The sequence below is a fragment of the Tupaia chinensis genome, unplaced genomic scaffold (genome assembly GCF_000334495.1).
Source record: "Tupaia chinensis unplaced genomic scaffold, TupChi_1.0 Scaffold000147_1, whole genome shotgun sequence".
Lineage (NCBI taxonomy): Eukaryota > Metazoa > Chordata > Mammalia > Scandentia > Tupaiidae > Tupaia > Tupaia belangeri.
Genome location: NW_006159617.1, coordinates 8,989,331 through 9,007,773, shown reverse-complemented (window position 1 = coordinate 9,007,773; position 18,443 = coordinate 8,989,331). Strand labels below are relative to the sequence as shown.

The 18,443-nt window shown below is 39.9% G+C and overlaps 1 protein-coding gene across 3 annotated transcripts in view; it reads left to right on the top strand.

The window, feature by feature from the left end:
• PCSK5 (proprotein convertase subtilisin/kexin type 5) overlaps positions 1-18,443 on the top strand; it is a 537,419-nt gene that overhangs the window by 345,890 nt on the left and 173,086 nt on the right. The window contains exons 17-22 of one of the 3 annotated variants that reach the window (XM_014586633.2): positions 173-257; positions 5,376-5,433; positions 9,623-9,662; positions 10,579-10,708; positions 11,684-11,799; positions 15,622-15,812. In XM_014586633.2, the coding sequence (XP_014442119.1) occupies positions 173-257; positions 5,376-5,433; positions 9,623-9,662; positions 10,579-10,708; positions 11,684-11,799; positions 15,622-15,737 (545 nt within the window). In that variant the 3' untranslated portion in view covers positions 15,738-15,812. Of the gene's footprint in view, positions 1-172; positions 258-5,375; positions 5,434-9,564; positions 9,663-10,578; positions 10,709-11,683; positions 11,800-15,621; positions 15,813-18,443 lie in introns of those variants that run through there. The other 2 variants (XM_006145503.3, XM_014586632.2) reach the window with 2 other exon arrangements.

Genomic DNA, 18,443 nt, shown 5'->3' with positions numbered 1-18,443 from the left:
AAATGATAACCAATGGTGATTCTGAGGCTTTTCCAGCTATTTTCTACTCTAGGCCGTGCGTACCGTGGCATACATTAGCACACGTTAGAACAGCCCCACATGCCTCTGTGGAATTTAGGTGACGACTGACATAACTTTGTCTCTTTTTCTTTACTTTCTTTTTTCTCAACAGAGAAACATCTTTGTCGGAAATGCAGTGAAAACTGCAAAACTTGCACTGAATTTCATAACTGCACGGAATGTAAGGATGGGTTAAGGTAAGAGAGTGAGGGATTTCCTCAAGAACTACAGTCCAAGGAGCTTTGCACTGTACATACAATGAAAATAAATAAATAAATAGCCCTCTTCCCATCTACCCTTGGTTTGACTCCCATATAAACACTTGATTGCTATTTACATTATCTCTACCATTATATGTGAAAAATTGGATGCCATCTTGGCTACGGAAGGGTTATAAACCAAGTCAATTCTCTTTAGAAAAGATGGCTCAGATACAAGTCAATAAAAATGACCATTTAAGAGGCATTTTTCATGCTTTTTGACCTACACTGTGCCAGTCAAGGATTACTGCACAGGTAATGCCAGTGAATTATGTTTAATCCCCCTGATTCCTCCCTTGGATGGTTGGAAATTATTCCCTTATCTTTATTATTTCTTTCCACATACCCAATCATTCTCTTATCTTAAGTACTCCAGGCTTGGTTCCATTATGCTGTGGTGTGCACATATATTTAACACTGGGAGATGTTTTCCTCGTGACTCTTTAAGACAACAACATGCAGCTCAAATGCTCAGTAGAGAAGGTCAGACCATTCTATGTTGAGTGAGGAGCTGGACTCTGGATTTCATAGACTTAGGGTTTTGCCACACCGAATCCCTTGTATCGATAGCATCTTTGTTTTCACCTTTGATTAGAGGCGAAAAAGCAGGGTCCAGTCGGTCCCTAGGCAGGTAATGCTTCACATTAATCAGTATTAGAGCATCATTTTCATTTACATTTATTGGCTTTCTGTTTCTTTTATTTTCTTTTTTCTCCATGAATGCATTCAGTGTTAGTTTGCTTAGCGGTTTCATCTCAAGACTTTGATTTTGTTTCATTCTTTATTAATGATAGATCTCATGTAGACACCCATGAAAGAAATAAAAGAGAAACACAGAAAGAGAGAGAAGCACCCTCCACAGGGTCTGGTCACACCAAGATCCAATCCCCTTTTTCCAGACTCTAAGCCATTGAGACTTCCATGTTGGTAAACATCAGTCTATTCAGCTCCTATTTCTTCCTGGAGGAAGTGCAGAGCAGTACTACAAAACGAAGGAAGGGAGATGTGGGCTCAGTTTTCTTGTGCTAGTTATCAGCTGTGTGTTCTTAGCTGCTTAACTACTCTGAGCTAGCATTTTCTATAAAATGGTGATAATAACCTCTACTTTGCTAGATAATAATAAGGATTAACTGTGATAACATTTATGAAGTACTTATGCCAACATCAGGCACATAATTGGTCTATGAGAAATAAAAAAATTATTGAAATTATTTCTTTATTTCCTAGGGAATTTTTTTTAGACGTTTTTGCCATAGGGCACATGCGCTCACCGGAGAGAGAGAGAGAGACAGAGCAAGTGAGAAGTAAAGTGAGAAATCACCCTCCTCCCACCCCAAGAAGGGATGGCCACACTGCAGTCCTCCATCCCCTACTCTTCTACCGAGATCTTGGGTATACACACACATGTATCCAGCATGATTTTCAAGCTACCAAGTTCAGGACTTGAACTCTGATCGGCCATGTGGGAGTCCAGCAATTACACCATCTGCTGGCCCTTCTTAGGGACTGCTAACCGCAGTTCAACTCTCCAGCCAGGCCAGCATGAAAACATATGGGGTAGGTGTACATGTGCCCAGGATTCTGACAGGCTGGAGAAATGGAAGAAGGGCACTACAGCATGTAGAAAGTGTTTCTTGCTCTCATGCATGTGCACATACTCTAAGATACAGTAAAAAAAAATTGTATTTTTTTTAAAAGAAGAAAGATGAAAGGGAAATTAATTTTAATAAAATATTGCATTTAACCTAATATATTCAAAATATTATTTCATTATGTAATCAATATTAAAGAAAAAAAATATTGAGCCAGCCCATAGCATAGTGGTTAAGGAAGTCGGATCCCTCATGGCTGAGTGTGGTTCGAATCCTGGTCCTGGCAGCTTGAGAAACATACTGAGTGCATGCTGAAAATCCAGACAGGCAGGAGAAACAGAGGAGAAATGATTATGTGTGATCACACCCCACTGGAGGGCACCCCCCATCTCTCTGTTTCTCTCTGGTGAGCGTGTGTGTAATTAAAAGATAAATAAATCATCTGTTAATGAGATAGTTTACATTTTACAGCCTTTTCATTACTGTGTTAGGTCTTCAGAATCTAGTGTGAATATCCTTAAAGCATATCTCAGTTCGGTCATCACTTTATGTTGACTCAGCAATTCCTGAGTTAGAGTTTTTTTTAAAAAAAGAATTATTATTTTTATTTGTTTATTATTATTATTATTATTATTATTATTATTACTATTATTTTCACATGAGTTTTGCCAGAGAAAGACATAGAGAGAAAGAGAGAGAGAGAGAGGGACAGTGAGAAAGCAAGCCACCAGATCCAGGACTCGAACCATGGTTGGCCATGTAGGAATTCCAGCGCCTTAACCACCACACCACCTGCTCATCCCGAGTTTGTTTTTTTTATTTTTTAAACCTAGTTGAGAAACTAGATTTCACATAGCCAAGTTTTCCCAAACTTACTCAAAAATTTGCCAGTTACTGAATCAAGTGCTAGCTTTTCAAATTTAGATTTCAATTCATTGAAACTTAAAGTCAATTTTTGGCCGCCCCAGCTGCATTTCTAACACTCAGCACCGTGCACTAGAGCGTCTTGGACAGCACAGGTCTCACCAAGCTGGTTCATCAAAGCAAATACGAAGGCGTTCACAGTCCCAGGCACACACGCTTTGCAGCGTCTGTATTTTGGGAGCAGCAGAACGCTGTAGGGTCCCGTGACTGTTCTCTGTTGCCCCATTCATTCTTTCCCCACACAGTGAAAGCTCTGTCTCCTGCTGTGTAGATGCCAACCTTAGAGGTACTGTCCTTTCTTAGAAAAACCAGGTGAAGCTTTTTGGTGGTCCTTATTTCCTCCCACTAAGGGATCCATTTGATGCAATGTCCCTTTTTCTAGCATGGCAGAAAGGGAAAGGGATTTTCTTTTATTGGCTTTTTAGATGACAGCCCTCTGTAGCCAGTGAGAAGCTCTATGAATGAAGTATTTTTTCAGTTTTTCTGTCCTTAGTCTCCCTGAAGCTCCTTGCATTTTCTTAGGGCCTTCTAGGGCTGGCCATTTGCCCCAAGATACCTGTAAATTTTTAAATAGTGCCTTAAGAACAAACAAGAGAAATATCTATGCATAAAGTCTAGGGAGAAAATGAATTAAAATGCTAATAAGGACTTTTAGGACTCTCTTTTCATCTACTTTGTTTTCGTACTTTATGAATTTTTTTAATGAGCATACTATACTTTCTTTTTTAAAAAAGAATTATTTATTTAATTTTATGTACTATTATTACTTTTTCATTTGCCCAGAAAGAGAGAGAAAGGGAAAGCGAGAAAGTAAGCTGCCAGGTCCGGGACTGCGACCACCATCAGCCATGTGAGAGTCTAGCACCTTACCCACCATACCACCTGCCTGCTGCAATGTTTTCATTTCTTTCTTTCTTTTTTTTTTTTTTAAGAGAGATTTTTTTTTCCTATAAGGCATCTGTGCTTGCTGGAGAGACAGAAAGTGAGAAATCATCCCCCAGAGTGAATGGCCACACTGCAATCCCTGTTCCTCCATTCTCCTCTCAGGATTTTGAGTACCCATGCACACATGCCTGGAGTGAGTTTAAGCTTCTGGGTCTGGGACTCAAACCACAGTCGACTACATGGGAGTCCAACAACATAACTATCATGCCATCTACTGGTCCTGACATTTTCATTTTTAAAATCAGTATGATTTATATAAAGAGAGTCAAGATGTCATTTGAAACAATTTAATGAGTATAAGAAAACAGAAACCATTTGACCTTGTTGCTTAAATGCATCTTCTAGTTTCATCCATGAGGTGACATGGGATTACAGTTCTACTCTGTTTCCAGTCACCCTCGTTATATCAGTGAGTAATATTTTTATGTTAAATATTGTAAATTGTATGTCTTTATTTTTTATTTTAGGAGTCAATTTGTAGACTATAAAAAACCTCAAGCTGAAAGTAGAGAGAAAAAACATATATTCCTCATTTGCCATTCTAGCAATTCATTAGATACTGTCTCATAGTGCTAGTTAGAGAAATAGAAATTTAAATAAATTATTCAACATGGCATAGAAAAATTCTAGAAACACTAAATAATAATATAACTAAGAACAGTCAAGATGTTTGGGGAAGCAGCAAAATAGGTAGTAATTTTACTAAATTCTTCATTAGAGTATTCAAAACAAATTTTTAAAAAGAAGCAAAAATGTAATAGAATGCTGTGGTTTTGATGGGAACCAATAAAAGGCTAACATCACAAACACTTAAAAGCAAACCAGGCTACTCCAGGGAGCAGGGCCAGAGTGATTGGGCGGGGATAGCTATACACTTCTTTTGTGGTTTATTTTATCGTGTGCTCTTCCTGCATGTATAATTATGAGACAACTTTTAAATTCATTATGTAGTCGGTCTACATGCTAGGGAATTATTAGACATAGTATTAGGTCATATAATTCTTTTGTCAATCAAATACTTTTTAAAACCCCTGGGTAGTAAGATGTTGAGTGGGACCAGCAGGTGGCATAGTGGCTAAAGGTGCTGGACTCCCACATGACTGACTGCAGTTTGAGTCCCGGACCTGGTAGTTTGAAACTTAACACCAGGCACGTGTGTGTGCACGCTCAAGATACTGAGAGGAAAATGGAGAAGAGACTGTGGTGTCGCCATGCCCCCTGGGGGGGTGATTTCTAATTTTCTCTCTCTCTCTCTCTCTCCAGTGAGTACAAGTGCCTTATAGCAAATAAATAAATAAATAAATAAATAAATAAATCTCTCAAAAAAAATAAAAGATGTTGAACAAAGCCCACCTCACCTGCCTAACAAACAAAGAGACTGTCCCCAAGGTTGGCAGTGTGTGTATGTTACAGACATTCTTACATGCAAAGAGGCATTATAGGCTTTGGGAGGAAAAAGAGGGTACAAAGACTATGCCCCGTACTTTGAAGCTTAGCCAAATCACTGCTCTCTGGGGAACAATATTTGTTACATTGGCATTGGGGAGTCATTGCAGCTATGCCTTGATCTCAGCTCCGTTTGTTTTCCTTCCAGCCTGCAGGGATCCCGGTGTTCTGTCACCTGTGAAAACGGCCGGTTCTTCAACGGCCAGGACTGCCAGCCATCAGTCTATTCAGCTCCTATTTCTTCCTGGAGGAAGTGCAGAGCAGTACTACAAAACGAAGGAAGGGAGATGTGGGCTCAGTTTTCTTGTGCTAGTTATCAGCTGTGTGTTCTTAGCTGCTTAACTACTCTGAGCTAGCATTTTCTATAAAATGGTGATAATAACCTCTACTTTGCTAGATAATAATAAGGATTAACTGTGATAACATTTATGAAGTACTTATGCCAACATCAGGCACATAATTGGTCTATGAGAAATAAAAAAATTATTGAAATTATTTCTTTATTTCCTAGGGAATTTTTTTTAGACGTTTTTGCCATAGGGCACATGCGCTCACCGGAGAGAGAGAGAGAGACAGAGCAAGTGAGAAGTAAAGTGAGAAATCACCCTCCTCCCACCCCAAGAAGGGATGGCCACACTGCAGTCCTCCATCCCCTACTCTTCTACCGAGATCTTGGGTATACACACACATGTATCCAGCATGATTTTCAAGCTACCAAGTTCAGGACTTGAACTCTGATCGGCCATGTGGGAGTCCAGCAATTACACCATCTGCTGGCCCTTCTTAGGGACTGCTAACCGCAGTTCAACTCTCCAGCCAGGCCAGCATGAAAACATATGGGGTAGGTGTACATGTGCCCAGGATTCTGACAGGCTGGAGAAATGGAAGAAGGGCACTACAGCATGTAGAAAGTGTTTCTTGCTCTCATGCATGTGCACATACTCTAAGATACAGTAAAAAAAAATTGTATTTTTTTTAAAAGAAGAAAGATGAAAGGGAAATTAATTTTAATAAAATATTGCATTTAACCTAATATATTCAAAATATTATTTCATTATGTAATCAATATTAAAGAAAAAAAATATTGAGCCAGCCCATAGCATAGTGGTTAAGGAAGTCGGATCCCTCATGGCTGAGTGTGGTTCGAATCCTGGTCCTGGCAGCTTGAGAAACATACTGAGTGCATGCTGAAAATCCAGACAGGCAGGAGAAACAGAGGAGAAATGATTATGTGTGATCACACCCCACTGGAGGGCACCCCCCATCTCTCTGTTTCTCTCTGGTGAGCGTGTGTGTAATTAAAAGATAAATAAATCATCTGTTAATGAGATAGTTTACATTTTACAGCCTTTTCATTACTGTGTTAGGTCTTCAGAATCTAGTGTGAATATCCTTAAAGCATATCTCAGTTCGGTCATCACTTTATGTTGACTCAGCAATTCCTGAGTTAGAGTTTTTTTTAAAAAAAGAATTATTATTTTTATTTGTTTATTATTATTATTATTATTATTATTATTATTACTATTATTTTCACATGAGTTTTGCCAGAGAAAGACATAGAGAGAAAGAGAGAGAGAGAGAGGGACAGTGAGAAAGCAAGCCACCAGATCCAGGACTCGAACCATGGTTGGCCATGTAGGAATTCCAGCGCCTTAACCACCACACCACCTGCTCATCCCGAGTTTGTTTTTTTTATTTTTTAAACCTAGTTGAGAAACTAGATTTCACATAGCCAAGTTTTCCCAAACTTACTCAAAAATTTGCCAGTTACTGAATCAAGTGCTAGCTTTTCAAATTTAGATTTCAATTCATTGAAACTTAAAGTCAATTTTTGGCCGCCCCAGCTGCATTTCTAACACTCAGCACCGTGCACTAGAGCGTCTTGGACAGCACAGGTCTCACCAAGCTGGTTCATCAAAGCAAATACGAAGGCGTTCACAGTCCCAGGCACACACGCTTTGCAGCGTCTGTATTTTGGGAGCAGCAGAACGCTGTAGGGTCCCGTGACTGTTCTCTGTTGCCCCATTCATTCTTTCCCCACACAGTGAAAGCTCTGTCTCCTGCTGTGTAGATGCCAACCTTAGAGGTACTGTCCTTTCTTAGAAAAACCAGGTGAAGCTTTTTGGTGGTCCTTATTTCCTCCCACTAAGGGATCCATTTGATGCAATGTCCCTTTTTCTAGCATGGCAGAAAGGGAAAGGGATTTTCTTTTATTGGCTTTTTAGATGACAGCCCTCTGTAGCCAGTGAGAAGCTCTATGAATGAAGTATTTTTTCAGTTTTTCTGTCCTTAGTCTCCCTGAAGCTCCTTGCATTTTCTTAGGGCCTTCTAGGGCTGGCCATTTGCCCCAAGATACCTGTAAATTTTTAAATAGTGCCTTAAGAACAAACAAGAGAAATATCTATGCATAAAGTCTAGGGAGAAAATGAATTAAAATGCTAATAAGGACTTTTAGGACTCTCTTTTCATCTACTTTGTTTTCGTACTTTATGAATTTTTTTAATGAGCATACTATACTTTCTTTTTTAAAAAAGAATTATTTATTTAATTTTATGTACTATTATTACTTTTTCATTTGCCCAGAAAGAGAGAGAAAGGGAAAGCGAGAAAGTAAGCTGCCAGGTCCGGGACTGCGACCACCATCAGCCATGTGAGAGTCTAGCACCTTACCCACCATACCACCTGCCTGCTGCAATGTTTTCATTTCTTTCTTTCTTTTTTTTTTTTTTAAGAGAGATTTTTTTTTCCTATAAGGCATCTGTGCTTGCTGGAGAGACAGAAAGTGAGAAATCATCCCCCAGAGTGAATGGCCACACTGCAATCCCTGTTCCTCCATTCTCCTCTCAGGATTTTGAGTACCCATGCACACATGCCTGGAGTGAGTTTAAGCTTCTGGGTCTGGGACTCAAACCACAGTCGACTACATGGGAGTCCAACAACATAACTATCATGCCATCTACTGGTCCTGACATTTTCATTTTTAAAATCAGTATGATTTATATAAAGAGAGTCAAGATGTCATTTGAAACAATTTAATGAGTATAAGAAAACAGAAACCATTTGACCTTGTTGCTTAAATGCATCTTCTAGTTTCATCCATGAGGTGACATGGGATTACAGTTCTACTCTGTTTCCAGTCACCCTCGTTATATCAGTGAGTAATATTTTTATGTTAAATATTGTAAATTGTATGTCTTTATTTTTTATTTTAGGAGTCAATTTGTAGACTATAAAAAACCTCAAGCTGAAAGTAGAGAGAAAAAACATATATTCCTCATTTGCCATTCTAGCAATTCATTAGATACTGTCTCATAGTGCTAGTTAGAGAAATAGAAATTTAAATAAATTATTCAACATGGCATAGAAAAATTCTAGAAACACTAAATAATAATATAACTAAGAACAGTCAAGATGTTTGGGGAAGCAGCAAAATAGGTAGTAATTTTACTAAATTCTTCATTAGAGTATTCAAAACAAATTTTTAAAAAGAAGCAAAAATGTAATAGAATGCTGTGGTTTTGATGGGAACCAATAAAAGGCTAACATCACAAACACTTAAAAGCAAACCAGGCTACTCCAGGGAGCAGGGCCAGAGTGATTGGGCGGGGATAGCTATACACTTCTTTTGTGGTTTATTTTATCGTGTGCTCTTCCTGCATGTATAATTATGAGACAACTTTTAAATTCATTATGTAGTCGGTCTACATGCTAGGGAATTATTAGACATAGTATTAGGTCATATAATTCTTTTGTCAATCAAATACTTTTTAAAACCCCTGGGTAGTAAGATGTTGAGTGGGACCAGCAGGTGGCATAGTGGCTAAAGGTGCTGGACTCCCACATGACTGACTGCAGTTTGAGTCCCGGACCTGGTAGTTTGAAACTTAACACCAGGCACGTGTGTGTGCACGCTCAAGATACTGAGAGGAAAATGGAGAAGAGACTGTGGTGTCGCCATGCCCCCTGGGGGGGTGATTTCTAATTTTCTCTCTCTCTCTCTCTCCAGTGAGTACAAGTGCCTTATAGCAAATAAATAAATAAATAAATAAATAAATAAATCTCTCAAAAAAAATAAAAGATGTTGAACAAAGCCCACCTCACCTGCCTAACAAACAAAGAGACTGTCCCCAAGGTTGGCAGTGTGTGTATGTTACAGACATTCTTACATGCAAAGAGGCATTATAGGCTTTGGGAGGAAAAAGAGGGTACAAAGACTATGCCCCGTACTTTGAAGCTTAGCCAAATCACTGCTCTCTGGGGAACAATATTTGTTACATTGGCATTGGGGAGTCATTGCAGCTATGCCTTGATCTCAGCTCCGTTTGTTTTCCTTCCAGCCTGCAGGGATCCCGGTGTTCTGTCACCTGTGAAAACGGCCGGTTCTTCAACGGCCAGGACTGCCAGCCCTGCCACCGCTTCTGCTCCACTTGTGCTGGTACCTTCTCTCCAGTTCTTTCATTTATTTTCTTGGTGCTGGTTTTGTTTGTTTTTTTAAGACGGGACCTCACAATGTAGCAGTCCTCCTGAGTAGCTGGGACTGTAGGTACCTGCCGCCCTACTCAGCTCTTTCTTATACAGAGTCCCTGTGTGTTGCCCAGGCCAGCCTCAAACTTGTAATCTTCCTGCCTCAGCCTCTGGAGTCACTAGGATTGCAGGTTCAGGCCACGGCACTCAGCGTTGAGGTTGGACCAAGAAGTAATTCCTGTGTGATCCCAGCCAGTGCAGCACAGCATCATATCAGTGCAAGCCATCATAGCAGGGCCCTGGTTCTAGTTTTGCTTTTATATGTCTGAGTTTAGCCATCATTCATGTAATTCACCTGGGTTCCTGGGTTATTGTTTTTTGTTTTTGTTTTTTTTTTTTGTTTTCTGAGAGATTTTTGCTATAGGGCACGTGCGTTTGCCAGAGAGACAGAGACAGAGAGTCAGAAAGCAGGAAATCACCTCCGGGGATGACCACACTGCAATCCCTTCTCCATTCTCCACCTGGGATTTTGGGCACGCATGCACACATGCCCAGCGTGAGTTTTAAGCTCCTGGGTCTGGAATGCGAACCACGGTCAACTAGGTAGGAATCTAGTGACAAAACCATTGTGCCCTCTGCTGGTTCCTCCACCTGGTATTCTTAAAGTGAAGTCTGATTCTTTTTTGATAATCATGCAGGTGTTCTTATTGAAAGTCAGTCGTCAGCATTCCATCCTCACTGAGAAATTTAAATATCTCAGTGATAGCTCCTTTCCATGAAGAGGGGATGTTTTTAGCAGATAGGTTAAATTTTAAATGGGAGGTGTGTTTCCCAAGGAATAAATGAAAACGTACAAACATGTTTCCTACCTTTGTCTTGCTGTCAAGGGGCGGGAGCTGATGGGTGCATTAACTGCACAGAGGGTTACTTCATGGAGGAGGGGAGATGCGTGCAGAGCTGTAGCATCAGCTATTACTTCGATCACTCTTCAGAAAATGGACACAAATCCTGTAAAAAGTAAGTGGTCCCCTCCCGCAGACCAACATTTAATTCCCAGGTTCCTTATGTGATGGTTTTCATAAATAGGATGCCTAGAATTTCTTTTATTTTTTTTTTTTAATTTGCCATAGGGCACATGCACTTGCTGGAGAGAGACAGACAGGCAGTGAGAGAAGGTGAGAAAGCACCCTCCATGGGGGATGACTGTGCTGCAATCCCTTCTCCTCCGTTTTCCCTTCAGGATTTTGGGCACACACAAGCGCCTGATGTGGTTTTCAAGCTGCTGGGTCCTAGATTCAAACTGTGCAGACAGTCACGTGGGATCCAGTTGCCTTAACTTGTGTGCCACTAGCTGGCCCCAGGAAACCTAGAATTTTCTTTTCTTTTTTTTTGGAGAAGTTTTTGCTATAGGGTATGTGTGTGCTCACCACAAAGACAGAGAGACAGAGAGACAGAAAGTGAGAAATCACCCCTCCTCCCCGAGGGGGGATGGCCACACCACAGTCCCTTCTCCTCCATTCTCCTCTTGGGATCTTGGGCATGCACGCACATGCGCCCAGCGTGTTTAAGCCACTGGGTCCAAGACTCGAACCGCGCTTGACTACATGGGAGTACAGCGACATAGCCATTACACTAACTGCTGATCCCAGGAAACTTAGAATTTTTAATGGTAAAATAAAGCTCACACATTTACCTATGAACACCACCTTTCAGCTTTAACCCAAAGTTAATATCCCCTGCCGCCCTGAGGAGCACTTTAGAACCTTTAAAGAAATATTTTTGTTTCAAGTGCATACTATATCCCCTTTTAAAATCACAGAAAACCTGCCAAGTTTTCTTTCATGTTTTCAAACCAAGCAGTTGCTGGAAGAAAACACTTTGTGTCATCTTCAAAGGGAGCATGAGGTTTATGACATGAAGAGATTGATAGCAAACATGCCTTCTCCTGTGCGTGCTGTGTAAAGGATGAATAATCGTACGTTTTCCCTATAGATGTGATACCAGTTGTTTGACGTGCAATGGTCCAGGCTTCAAGAACTGCACGAGCTGCCCCAGTGGGTATCTCTTAGACTTAGGAATGTGTCAAATGGGAGCCATCTGCAAGGATGGTGAGTACCCCTGTTCGTCTGATCTTCGGAGTCAAGTATGGTCTTTCTACCTTAAGGCCTATTAGTGTTCCACTTAAGAAAGAGCCAACAAGCAAACACCAGATAGGATATATCTAATATCTTTTCTGTTTTTTGTTTTCGTTTTTTTTTTTTTCCTTTACATTTCATTCTTTTGTATGAGAGAGAGTTAGAAAGAGAAATAGAAGCGTGTCCCACTGGGTCTGATGCCACAACCCTCCCGTTGGTCTTCCTAGCCAGCCAGGATCGCAGGCACATACCCAGCACATGCTGGTTGGGAAACTGAATCCCGACACCCTCTAGGCTTCTAGCGTTGCAGAGTGGTGCCCTACAACTGCACCGCCATAGTCCGTGCTTGCTATCTCACTGGCATTGATTCAGCTTATGCCCCTACTGGCTTTGGTTTTGTTCTTTTGGCTTTTTTAAATTGCAAGAAAAAATAAATCACCTGTAGTCCCACCAGCCAAGACTCCAGTTAATGTTGTTAATGAATGGACTTTATTCCTTTCAGAGCAGTAAAATTGAGCAGAAAGTGCAGAGTTCCCATATACCCCTCACCCCCACATATGCACAGTCTCCCCCACTATCAACATTCTCCACCGAAGCAGCACCTTTGTTACAGCATGAACCTACACTGATACATTGTTATCAGCCAAAGTCACTGTTAGGGCTCATTCTCGGTGTTGTATATTCCATGGGTTCAGACAAATGTAATGGCATTTGTCCACCGTTACAATATAATACAGAGTACTTTGTCCCCAAAGTCCTCTGTGCTCTGGCTGTTCATCTCTCCCTCTCCACTAACTGCTGACAACCACTGATTTTTTTAAACCGTCTTCCTAGATTTGCCTTTTCCAGAATGTCATATAGTTGGAATCATACAGTATGTAACCTTTTCCAGTTAATTTTTGATGTACTTCTTTCCAGTCATTTGTCACATGTACTTTTTACTACTTTTTTTTTGTACCACGTACATAGAGTTTTGCACTAAGCAGGACCATGAATATTTTCCTATACTTCCGTAGTCTTCAGAAACTTCATTTTAGTAACAGCATAAAATTTAATTTTGTAATGATTCCATCATTTTTTGCCCCTTTCCTATCATTTGTATTTATATTTTGTATGTGAAAATAATAAACAAATGGTATCTGAATCTTTTATTAAGCCTCTGAGGCTAGGAGTTAATATGCTGATCTTACAGAAGGGAAACCTTAAGTATAAAGCTAGGAAGTGACAGCCCAAGTAGAGAACTTTATTTTTCTTAAGAGAGACTTTTTGCTACAGGGCGTGTGTACTCGCCAGAAAGGCAGAGAGAGACAGAAGGACAGAAATCACTCCCCAGGGGGTATGGCCATGCCACAATCCCTTCTCCTCCATTCTCCTCTTGGGATTTTCGACACACGTGCACGTATGTCCAGTGGGATTCTTGAGCCACAGTCAACTATGTGGAAGTCCAGCGACATAACCATTACACCATCTGCTGGTCCCCCAAGTAGAGAATTTAAGACTTTTAAATATTGGTCCATTTTTCTGTGCTTTGCACCAGAATTCTCAACCAAGATGCTGGGGACCCCACACCTTCCCCACAAATCCTGAATGAATTAATTGGAAGTGGCATAATGGTTATGTCGCTGGACTCCCATGTAGTTGACTGTGGTTCAAGTCCCAGACCCGGCAGCTTAAAACTCATACCAGGTACATGTGCGTGCATGCTCAAGATCCCAAGAGGAGAATGGAGGAGAAGGGATTGCAGCATGGTCATCCCCCATAAGGGGTGATTTTTCATTTTTTCTGTCTCCCTCTGTCTCTCTGGGGAGCGCATGTACCCTATAGCAAAAATCTCTCTTAGAAAAGGAAAAGAAACTTCTCAAATGTTTTTAATGTGTAGCCAGTTTTGCAAATCACTGCACTGCCCATTCACCATGGCTGTTTGGCAGATACCAAGTTCCTGATCTGCGCTGGCCTTAATTTCTCCATCTGGAAGATGAACGAACTTAAATTATTCCAACTTCAACATTTTGTGAACTTGTACTGTGTCAATAGTCTTCATGCTGAGGGAGCCCTCAAATTAGTGCTAGAATTCTGTGTAAAAAATACATCTCAAGAACATAGAAAGAAATTACTTTGTTGTTCAAAACATCTTTGGATCATTATTAAAACATGGAAATTAGGCATTTGAAACAGTCTTACCTGACACACTCACTGCCCTAGATTTATTCTTTCCCTTCTGGAAATTTCACAAGAGGCAGAGCAGTCCCGTGGTTGGGAGGACATGGACTTGGAAGTCCGAATGCTATGGTTCATATATGGGCTCCAGCCCTTGGGCAGGTTGTATAGTTCTCTGGGCCTCATGGTCCTCATCTGTAAAAAAGTGAAAAACATAATAGTGCTGACCTCATGTGATTAATCCACAGCTCCCTGTTGGGAATGTCAAAGAGGCTTCAAAAAGAACTGGCCACATGATGGCCCTGATTGAACATGATTTATGGTTCATTTCCTTAGTGCCTCATTGGTGACTTTAGATCTTCAAAGACTTCTGATGCAAGATTGGTCTGGCAGGGCTGGGTTGGACCACTCTGGCTCTGTGTTCTGAGTGTTCCTGGGCCAGAGCTGATTCTAACCAAATTACACAGGGCTGTAGGCCTAGGGTACTCGCACCCTAGGGACCGTGTGAGTGCTTCTTTGCCTTTACTTAAAAACATGGTTCCCCTGTACATGAAATGATGAGAATTTTTCATAAATTAGTAACCAAAAACTGAGGAAGATTTTTAAGAGATTGACTTAGGAAATCCACTATAACTTGACGTTTTCACTTACAGCACTTGGTAAGAGACATTTCAAGATTGGGATGCTTTAAGTACTTCCCCTAAACCATGGCAAGCAGGGATAAGGTATGCCAAATGGCACTGTCGATGAGTCCACTTTAGGGTCAGTTTGAGAACGCAATTGTTGATGGCTCACCAGGCGTTTAAAGTTATATCAACTGCATTTAAAAATGTGCTGTTTGTTCTCTATCAACTGTAATATTTCCATGATTCTAAGACACTATTTTCCATTTTATCATCTCTGAAATCAGATGCATTTTATAATTCATCACAGCTTACAATTGCTTTTGACCAGAAGGTTGATGTGACATACATGTCATTGCCTAAATATGAGATGTAGGCACAGAGATATGTATTCAACTGAGTTAGACATGTGGCTATTACTTCTTGTGTTAAATGTAATTGCATTTCAAAAGAGCCTCAAAAAATTAAATTGTTGTTTAATATTCAAAGAAAGTATTACTGCTTAAGCACAGAAGCAAAACAGAATATTATATAACAAATACTTAATAAGTATAAAATTAAAATTCTAATTGACAAGAGAATATTGTGCCACAGCTTAATAAAAAGATTTTTTTTGGTATTACTTAAAGTAATGGTACATCTATAAATCCTGTCTTGGAGTCAGTGAAATATAGTATACATGACTGTATACTCCTCTTAATTCTAAGAAGAAAAATTCCTTGTTTATGTTGTTATTGATTTCTAATTTATTCTTTTTCTAATCTTTTTTTTTTTCCTTTCACAAATGGATACCAATCACATTTATCGTTGGACTACAATATCTCTTCTTGAAAAACATGCTGTTGACTGAAATCACTTTGGGTGGACCAAATTTCCTCCTTGTTGACTGCTCCTGAATGATCTCTTCCAATCCCCCAATCTGCCTCTCTGGCCAATCAAAACCTTCTTCCGTGTGTGTACATCATGCTGCTCTCGTCCTCAACTCCCCTTCTTTCTTGTTGACTTCCCGGAAAAGCAACGGAAGAGTCCTGGGCCGAAGGAGGCTTCTGTATGCTTGTGAAAAAGAACAATCTGTGTCAACGGAAGGTTCTTCAACAACTTTGCTGCAAAACATGTACATTCCAAGGCTGAGCAGCCATCTTAGATTTCTTTGTTTCTGTAGACTTATAGATTATTCCATACTATTAAAAAGAAAAAAAAAAAAAAGCCAAAAAACAAAACAAACAAAAAAAAAAGCAAGCCACCTCTCTCTTTCTTGCCCTTTCTCTCTCTCTCTTTTTCCCTTTCTCTCTCTCTAAGTTTGTGCAGGGAGATGGTGAACTGTTTTGTCAGAACTTAAATGGAAAAAAAAAATAAACCTACAACAAGCCTACCTTTTATAACTGGGTGTTTAGTGCTAAACAGCCAGAACCACAGAGACAGTATTGTATGACCAAAGTATTTGATGCCAAAATTTGATGTTAAGGTAATGATTTGATTTCCTGCCCTGGTTTTGAAGGTCCATTATTTTTTTTTCCCTTTTGCATTTACTTGCTTGTTTCCCCCTTTGAGACGCCTAAAAATACCTTTCCAAAACATCACAAGAGCATACATAGATCAAAATGAAACAGAAAGCTCTTGTATCAGTCATTTTTCATGCTTCATTCAGCCCACCGTTGGGGGAAATGACAGAAAACTGGACCTGAGGGCATTAAGAACATTCTACAGAGTTGTGTTCAGTGTCGTTTGTCTTAGTCTTTCACAGTTGAACATTGATACTTTCCACACATAATTTACTCCATGCGTTATGAACTGGTTTTTGCATTTCACTCACTTGATAAGTCTGCTCCACTGGTTTCATCAGATAGACTTGCTGCTGCTGGCTTTTTCAACGTAGATCGGGTTATTTTACATACAGTTGGTTAAATGGGATGGCTCTGTATAGCCAAATCAGTGATGGACAGAATGCAGAAGTACAGAATGCAGTACAGAATGCAGAATGCAGAAGTATCAAAGAGCTGAGAGACCCAGCTCCCCTGAAATCCAGAGTGTTAACTTTGTAGACCCTGCACAATCTTTTGGTGCTATCTAGCCATTATCCCCACAGCATTTTTTAAAGGCCATCAGAAATTCCATTTGTCATAATGGGAAGCATTTTGGATGCTACAGGAAATTTCTTTCTGGGGTCAAAAGTTTCTAAAAGGTTCTGTATTTTTTAAGAAATGGAATTTATTTAAGTAATATTTAAGCTCGGCCCCATGTTGGCCAGGCAGTGTTTTTCAATGGTGCTTATTAGAAGTTTTTCCATCTTGTCATTTTAAGAAAAATAAAACTGGAAATCGAATATGGGTGGCATGATTGTACCCTCCTGGTTCTGTTATTTTCCCACTCTCTGTCCCTCTCTCACGATGCCATGCTATGATACACCTGTCCACTGAAGGTCTTAAGATCATCTGGTTTTCTGCTTTAGTTTTTTTAGCATGCAAACATGCTGTTTCACTGGTTATCTGTGACTCCATCAACATTTCATGAAGACTGGCAGACTGACTTATGAGTAAACTGTTTTGGATCAGTGGTCAGAAATGAAGCCTGATAGATCTTTTGACAGTTTCTCTGTTTAGGGAAGAGTAGACTGATCCCAGGTTTCTTCATTTTTATACCAAAGCTCCATGGGCAGCCTCATTTGCTTTGGCAGTGGCTCCTCAAAGGCTTTACGTTTCTGAGAGCCTGATTTCCAGGATGCTGCTGGCTTCACAGCTGAGAAGAGGAATGGTGTCACTGCAGACTATCCAGGAAGGAGGTGGGAAGTAGATTCTAAGGTCCCACCCAAGCAGCAAGTCAGGAAATCTTCCTCCACATCCAAGTTAACTTTTGACCTGTGGTAAATGATAAGTAAATAATCTAATGACTCTCTTAATGGCACTGTAATATTGAGTCATATAATGATTCATAAGTCACCGGTGAACCAAATGACTTTATGAGCACATTTCCTCCCTGAAACACCACAGGCTCCTCCGACATGAAGACTAAGAGCTAGTCCTGGGTACGGGAGTTAATCTTACAGTTAAAGGCACAGTCTTTACATAGATAAGTATAAGCACAAGCCTAAAGCGAGGTCAAGCAGATGGCAAAACCAGATTTGCTTCCAAATGAATAGTTTTAAGTGAACCTGCTCGTAATAGAGGCTCAAGGTTACTGTGATAGGAAAGATAAAAATGATGCCTGTGTTCTTAGACAAATAACCATCAACACAACAGCCAAATTCATTGGTATCCATCAATGTGTGTTCCATTTCCCACTGGCCGTGCAGGTACACATTGCAGAAATACTGGTTTAACTACTAGTGTGTGACTGCCTCATTTATCTACATAACATTATTAACTAGAACATAATGCTTTCAAAGTTTAAGTTAATGTTATATATTATGTATAAATATATATATTCATAATGAGATATATGTAATGGATAGTACAAAGTTGGGAGACTTAAGAAATGCTCTAACCTTCTAGAGACAAAAGTCCTATCTTCTGTTCTCTTTTGTCTTTTTATTTTTCATTAGTGACCCATTGTTAAATCCAACTCCACTTTTACTGAAAAATACTGTACATGTGTAAAATGTTCAGTTGTTTTTTTGTAAAATATAGTAGAACGGTTGTAATTGATACTGGCCAAAATCAATGTTATTCCATATTTTATTTTTTCTATTAAATTAACCTAAGTTCCTGTTTATTTGATCTGTTCATACCCATATGTAAACATGTCTGAAAGGATCTGGTAATGAGAAACTTCTCTGTCTCCACATAGAAGCTGAGTGTGAAGTCAAGGATGGAGATGAATGAAGCATCTAAACATAAATAA